We start from the raw sequence: 8,039 nt of genomic DNA, 5'->3' as shown, positions 1-8,039 counted from the left end.
TGGGACGATCAGGCTGTGTGGAATGTGGACTACTGCCAGATCCTCAAGGACATTACAGTTGAGGACATGTGAGTTTGTAAGGTTTTGGTGAACTTTCTAACCATTTCCCAATACTTCGTTTGCCCCCCATAAAGTTTACATTTTAAGAAACATTTTTAAAGGTTATATTGTGCTAAGAACTGAAATAGGCATAAAATTACATACTACTTTCTATCCACCTGTGGTGTAACAATTCATAGTCCTCATCAGATCTTGATGTGTTGTTGTAGTAATCTCCTTGATAATTTGAACTGTATTTCTTTGGTGGTTTTTGGCAAACATTTTACAAGTATTACCAGAACGATAGTGCAGTAATTATCTTCATGGCTTTCTTAAAGCTGAGTACCAGTTCTAGTCCATTTTCAAGGGGCGTATGTCCGACCTTTGAAATAAATGTTTGACCACTGTTAAGGTCCTAGGACCTCTAGACTGTTGAGGGCGGAGTATAGCTTCAACTTGAGTCACACATTGTGTATTTCTTTTGGCTGGGTCTTACCCTCTTTTTTATCTGAAGTTCTGCTGCTACCGAAACCACGATAAAAAATATAGGCACATGTAAAGGTTTCAGATTGCTGTGTTTTCTCCTCCCCTTTTAATGCACATGTTTAAAAATAGGTCTTAATGAGTTAGGAAGCTCCTACCTCAGGCAGTCCAAGAAGCATCACTGGGCATCACCTGGTGCACATCCCATTTGAGAGTTTCCCGGGGGCACTCAGCAACCACAGCAGTACGTGTGGGGCTGTAGGATAACCACGGCGTGCTCCTCACATACGGCATAGTAACATGGGTGGTATGAAACACCAGACTCGACAAGGGCTTTCATTCTGGCCACCCTGGCTGCTGTGAAGGTCCTTGAGGGTGGTAGGCAGGACGAGCTGGAGAGATTTCCAGCAGACTCTCAAATTGCCCATTTGACAGTGAAAATGTCTTGGTGGGTGGCATTTAGGAAAATGTGAAAGAACACCTTTTGATTATATTGAACAGCACAGGAAGATCAAGATCATGGCAGGTAGTGGCAAGAGTTTATTTTTGTTACTTTTGCCCATTACTCTATGTAAGACTCATTCAGAATTACCAAAGTGCATATTTACAACTGAAGTGAGGATACTTGTGACTAAGAGAAGGCACCAGTGATTGTCAGTAGCCGTCTTAGTAGCTTTTGGTGACAATGCCCACTTTGATAATAATAGAAACTGAGTGGTCATGGTGATATTGCTTATAGCCACTTTAGCAAATAGTATGACAACAAATAATGAATTTGAAACAAACGAAAGTACTTTTGGAAGTTGCAGAAGCTAAAATGACTTTGATCACCATTGTCATCAGTCTTCAGACTTGAAAAAAGGGAAAATTTATTATCATGAACACGAACCCTGCCATGATGGCAGCTGAAAATTTCTCAAAACCTACAATTAAGCTGGTTAAGACTCTGGTTCTAGTTATAACGTGCAGAGAAATGTGTGGGTTTTCACAGATATGAGCTCCAGGAGCAGTAGTGGCAGTGTGTAGCTACAGGAAGACTAGTTCTAAACAATGCTGTTTGTGTGTGAACAGAGAAACACCAGGAGCTATGTTTATAATAGGCTGCTTTTGTTTATGATCTTTGGAAATTGGAAGACATTACAACAGTGTTTAGTATACATTGGTTTTGTCCCCCTGCTGTTGACTACTATTCGTAATCTCATTTTGAGTCTAAATTGAAAAATTGGTGTCTGCCAGTTTTTTCTTAAGACTTTCCAACATCTGTGTGTCTTTTTAGAATATATTCGCCTTCAAAAGAATAAGTTAAACTGAGCAGCTGCTATTCAGAAAATTTGCTATGCCTGTAAATGGTATGCTATTCAGCCATCTAGCCTTTGAAAAAAACAACAAAAAAAACCCCAGAAGATGCATATTCTGTAGGCATAATGCTTTTCTTCAGTGATTAAACCTCTATTAATAGACATGTTAATCCTATGAAGTACTGTATTTCTACACAGTTAAAATGTATTAGGGGAGAAAATATAAAAGGGATAGTGAAGTGCATTTATTTCTGTAGTAAATTAAGTCCTGATTAGCTGATTATCAAAACATCTGATTTACATTTCTATAGACTTATGGCCATATGAACAGGAAATTAATTTTGGAAGTAGGTTCAGTAGAGTTTAAAGTTCAGCAAATGTAGAAAACCTCATCACTGCTCACATTCCGACTGCTCTCCATATAGGAGAATATCAAGTGTTGACCTATCCAATGGCTAAAATATTAAAACTTTAACACTAAGAAACCAAATATATTAAAAAATAATCTTTTAAGTTTGTTCATGTAGTTCATCATTTTTATATAATTAACTGTCTATAACAGGATTACTGTTAAAGTGGTACGATTTACTCTAAGTTTTTATTTATTTACTTAAACACTTAACAAGTGACAGCAGCATGGTCACATAGCAAAAGACTGCTCCCAACATTTCCCTTTCTCACTTTATTGCACTTGCCCCCTGTGGGTATGTTTCCATTCTGTTCTGGCAAGGGGTGGTGGATGCTGAGCATCTCGGCATTGCTTTCCCAACATGGCAGAAACACTGTTTGAGTTTGAGTCCAGTGCTCTATTATCTGAGGTCATGTCTTAAAGTGGGTTTAGCCCAGCTAAGACATCTTCATTTAATCTTTCTTCCTTCCAGAGTTTAAAAAGTGCATACTGCCCTGTTATAGTGACAGCTTCTTACCCTATTAAGGTTAAGGTGAACAGAAACTTGCATTGTGCCCTTTGACATGAGCCCATGTACTGGGGTAGGGGGAGGGATTCCCTTTCCTATCAAATGTAGCTTATTTATTTATTTATTTGAGATGAATCCTTGTAGCCTCAAGAGTTCTTCCCCCTCAGAGATAATAGCAGTGGCTCTAGATGGATCCATTTGTTGCCGTGGTGATGTGCCCACTCCTTTTGTTGGTGCGTCTCTACTTCAATAAGCCCCTTCCTGTTATCTGCCGGGTGAAAATGTCTGCAAGTTCTTCAGAGCTAATAAACAGCATACATCATTCCTTTCATCTGATCACTGTTAGTGGGGCCTTGTGAGTAAGTGTGGAGCATGAATCGTACAGCTGCACTAATGGAACTCTAAAGAATGAGCCCCCGAGTCAGCAGCACAAGTGTACAAGAGGGCCATAACCTTTTCCCCCTTGTCCCAAACTCAAATGCTGGGATGCAGAAAGGAACAGATAGCTGTACCTTGTTTGAACATTAGTGTGTTAATCCATCTGGGTAGCCTTTATTTTGTTCCAGAACAAAATTTAGAGCCATCCTAGTAGCTCAGAATATTTTTGAAGATAGTCCAGTTGACTAAAATTGTCCTGTATTGGTTTTGTTGTCTCCTCCTCCACCAGGAATGAGATGGAAAGGCATTTTCTGGAGCTACTTCAGTTTAATATTAATGTTCCTGCCAGTGTTTATGCCAAATACTACTTTGACCTTCGCTCCTTAGCAGATGACAACCACCTGAATTTTCTGTTTGCTCCTCTTAGCAAAGAAAGAGCACAGAACCTAGAGGTAAGGCTGTGGAATCACTAAGTGGGGTTTTCTGTCAGTCACCAAAGCCAATGTCTGTGAATAAATTGTATTAAATAGTGATTAGGAAAATGGAAAGCTTTTTAGAATTACCACGTTGAAGAGCTTATTAACCCTTACACATCATACTTCCAGTGTCTTTTATGGTACCTGTTTTGTGACCATAATTTAGAATATTTTAAATCAAACTAATCTGTTCTTAATGGTTTTCCATTTGAAACTCTCTCCCCTTCTATATAACTGTACGTGAATAACTTCTTACGATTGCATCAATAATCATGTCTACATACATAATCTACTTACCATTCTTAACTGTCTTACTCAGTTTGCAAATTCATGTCTGTTTTCTATATCTATCACAGTTCAGTCCCATGAGTTTATTAGACAAAGCATTAGTGGCTAACCTGAGACCTATACTTATAAATGTATGTATGTTTCAAATGGTATAGAAAGTACATGGATTTTTAATGGAAATGGTAATGTACATGGGACAAAGAATATGGCTTATGACTTTTGGTGAGTATACAGCAAAATTATTCACAACTGAAATGGACACTTTTAAATACTTTCTGTGGTACCTTGGTGTTACTTTAGAATAAAACGTTTTTCTACCATAACTTACCATAACATACTTAATGTGCAAGTGAAATAGCTCCTTTTGGTGCTTGTTATTAGACCTCTCCTACCTTTCAATAAAATATAGCACACACCTGCCTCATTAAAATTTGCTTAGAGTGTACAATAACTAATGAAGATTAGATAGAATTTGACTGAGTAAATACCGATTTTACCCAAGTGTATGTACATTATGTTTAAGGAACATAATGTTCCTGTGTGCAGATGATATTGCTGTTAGGAGCCTGTCACAATGCTTTTGACATCTTTAGAACCCAACTTTTAAATCTAAGTACCTCTTTGCTCTGGCAATCTAATTATAGCCCCTAGAGGATCTACCTTAATGAATTAGCAGGAAGTAGCATCCCCAGAACTTGGCAGTGTAGACCTCAGCTACTCAAAGTAGCAGTAACTATGAACTATCCAAAGGAGTGTGGATGTGGGGCCTGTCAGTGATGCTTTTTATTATAAGGTCGGAATCTTTTTTTAAAAATTGTGCTTGTGTTCTGTTTGCCTTTCCTAGGCCATTTCCAGATTGTGCGAAGACAAATACAAAGACCTATGTAGAGCTGCTATGAGAAGATCTTTCAGCGCTGATAATTTCATTGGTATTCAGCGCTCTAATGCCATCCTCTCTTAAAGGAAAAATGAGAGGCTGTAACATCATGAGCCTCTCACCTACAAGGACTGGAGAAATATCACTTCTCCTGCTCAAAAACCAGCAATGTTATAGTATTTTCACCTAAAAGACAAGACATCGAATTCAAGAGACTCCTAGATTGCAAGGACTATGCTCATAGGAAAGAATGGGACCTTGTCAATGCAACACACTGTCCTTTTTAATGTAAACAGAGTTACAAAAACCACTCCAAAGCAAAAGCTCCCAACCTACACACAGATATCTGCTTACAGTGTAGGCTGATAGCTGTGAACTATGTGAGGTTTTTAATTGAAGTTTAAATTTTTAGACTTTAAAGACACTAACTATATAACTTTTATGTCTTTCCTATTTTTCTCCCCCACCCCCCATATTGCTGCATATTCCTTCAGAGTCAATGCAGTATTACCATTAAAACATGGGACCCCTAACAACCCATAAAGCCACTTAGGAATAGACTGTAGCACTGTTAGGTATGGAAGGGTTGGTTCTCCCTCCCTACTACATCATTGAAGCTGCTAGTCATTACTGGCAATCAGTTTAAACCAAAAAGCTGCTGAATAATACTTATCATTCAACTTCTTTGCAAGCACTGCTTATTAGCATGGTAGCACGTTTGGGATACTAGAAAGTATCGGTCATTGATTACCTACTATTGGGTCTATGCTGCATACCTTACAAACTATAATGGTGCTTCTCATTTTCTGATGATTTTCCTTTGTTAAATAAATGCATCAAAAGGGATTTTCATAATTCCAGCCAACATGGTGGTCCGGTGATAACAAGCAGGTAGTGAAATAGAAGGTGTCCCGCAAGTCTTAGTGCAATTTTAAGCTTTGATACAGTGTGCTTGGTCCCCCGAGGGCACTGCTGCAGAAGTATAAATGCCACACACTTTCAAAACATCATTTGAAAGTTTAATTAAATTCTCTTAAACTTATTTGGTTTTGTAAATTTTAAGTATTAAGCTTTTAATCTTACATTTAATGTTTTAGTTTTAGCCCCGTCTTGAAGATGGCAGAGATTGGCATCCGCATGTTAGCCAATCTTTGCCATCTTCAGGAGGGGGGCTGAAACAAAAACATTAAATGTAAGATTAAAAGCTTAATACTTAAAATTTACAAAACCAAATAAGTTTAAGAGAATTTAATTAAACTTTCAAATGATGTTTGTAAGTGTGTAGCATTTATACTTCTACAAGTGTCAAAGCTTCAAATTGCACTAAAATTTTAGGGGGGATACTTTGTATCTTCATAGAAATGCCCTTTTTTAAAAATAGCTCTTTGCAGGGCTGTGCTCTATACCTGCTTTGATTACCAAAGTTTCTTTTTTTTCTAGATTTGGTAAAGGAAGATTATGAAGAGCAGTGTTAATTCACATGTAACAAATTGAAAAGAATTGGACCCTAATAGTAGTGATATGAAACAGCTTTTCTACCCTACGTGTTAACGTGGCTGCAGGTGTCCTTGGTATTTAAGAGAAAACATACAAATCTTAGTAACCCTTACCTCAGGCTTTAAAGGGCAGGGAGTTAAGTAATCAATCCTTTAGGAGATTGGTAAAATGTCAAACTTGAAATACTAACAAAAAATCTAATGTTTTCAACTATATGAAATCTTTCTCCTACCTTCTCAAATGTATTGATGGAAATTTTGCCTATAAACAAGCATTTCTGGGCCAAGGAATACTTTTCCCTCAACATAGCAAAGCTTCACATTATATTGAGTGCTGCAGGTTCCATCACTTTTAAAGGTCAGAAACATAAATGATAGGTAAATAATGGTATATAAAATATTACAATCTACCACCTCAAAAAACATTGTTTATGGAGTTTGGAGCTTGGAGAGTCAAGTATTGATTGCAGTTTTATTTTAAAAAGAATGCTACAACTTAACGTGGTTTTTCTTCCTCATGTTTATATTAAAAGCTATTAAACTCTATTTTAATTAAAATATGGCTAGTGTGTTTGTATTACTTCTCTCTTCACATAGCATTATGTCTTTGCCTAACTTACACATTTTCAACCAGCTCTGATAGTGAGGTCTTAAAGCATTTTCAAATTGACCATAAGTTGGTTTGACCCTTACCTCTAGTTAAGATGTCATTTATTTTTTTTTGGCTTATTATCTTTTCAACCTAAAGATAATTTATTGCACTTAAAGTCATTGGCCACAGTACTTAGTGGCATGGTGCATTAGATGGCATCTTTGAATTGTTCATTGTGCTAGGAGAGAAAGCATATTGGAAGATAAAATTAGGTAAAACATACCATAGAGAAAGGAATTACAGGCATACTGTAGATCAGAATGTGAGTTATTTGAGGATTTCAAGCAGTTAAACAGGTCAGAAAATGGAAGAACAGGGCGACTTTAAACAAGCCACATAATTTGACTTTAAAATGCTATTTTCAGACTTATATTTCAGTTAGAAATATACCAAATTCTCTAAAGATTTCTTTGCAACTAAGACCCTAGCCACTCAGCTTGAGCATTATTCAGTAGACTCTAATAGTTGTGCTGTGTTTTCATGCACCTTATTTTACTACCTAAGGCCAAATCTTATGTTGTAAATTGCTGATTAGGATAAATGATCTGATATAGTTTAGGAGGAAAAAAAAAAAGTCACTAAGATAGTTTGCATCCCCATAGTAATATTGCTAGTAAGCAGAATGCTGACATACAAGTGGTTAAAAGGTTAAAGAAAAAATTTGGAGAAGGTTCACTGGACATGACTCTTCTCAAGAACAAGTTTAAGTAGAATCACTAATCACTGCTTTTTCCCCTTTGGTTTTAATTCTAGAAGACAATATGGCCATTTTGATAAATGGGAAATTGAGTCAACTTGGGGTAAGAATAAACATTACTGAAAGCAAGTAGGTTCTCTGACATGGGGCATGGAAACTAGTTACTAGTAGGGTGGTAACTGGCAGTTTTCTCAGGGTTTTATACCTGGGAAAGATTCCTAAACTAATAACACTATAAAAAAAAATCTGACTACCAAAAATATCTGACTATGACTCAAATTTATTCTTACTTTTTTTCCTATTGGAATGCTGATCTCAATGAAATTTTAACTCCGGTTTGTTATAAACTGAACTTGTAAAAAGTCTTCATTACAAGGAAAAGACAAAGGTATGAAATAGGTTTGAACCAAATGAAATTATTTTTGTATGTCAAAAATG

General features: G+C 36.7%; 1 protein-coding gene across 4 annotated transcripts in view; it reads left to right on the top strand.

The window, feature by feature from the left end:
- CCNYL1 (cyclin Y like 1) overlaps nt 1-6,812 on the top strand; it is a 35,725-nt gene extending 28,913 nt beyond the window's left edge. For 3 of the 4 annotated variants that reach the window (XM_011369653.2, XM_023536311.1, XM_011369651.2), the window contains 2 exons: nt 3,405-3,567; nt 4,724-6,812. In XM_011369653.2, the coding sequence (XP_011367955.1) occupies nt 3,405-3,567; nt 4,724-4,840 (280 nt within the window). In that variant the 3' untranslated portion in view covers nt 4,841-6,812. Of the gene's footprint in view, nt 1-12; nt 69-3,404; nt 3,568-4,723 lie in introns of all 4 variants that reach the window. The other variant, XM_011369650.2, reaches the window with a different exon arrangement.
- Nucleotides 6,813-8,039: the final 1,227 nt, after the last annotated feature.

This window comes from Pteropus vampyrus, unplaced genomic scaffold, assembly GCF_000151845.1.
Source record: "Pteropus vampyrus isolate Shadow unplaced genomic scaffold, Pvam_2.0 Scaffold152, whole genome shotgun sequence".
Lineage (NCBI taxonomy): Eukaryota > Metazoa > Chordata > Mammalia > Chiroptera > Pteropodidae > Pteropus > Pteropus vampyrus.
Note: the sequence above shows the minus strand (reverse complement) of the source record. Positions and strands in the feature narration are given on the sequence as shown.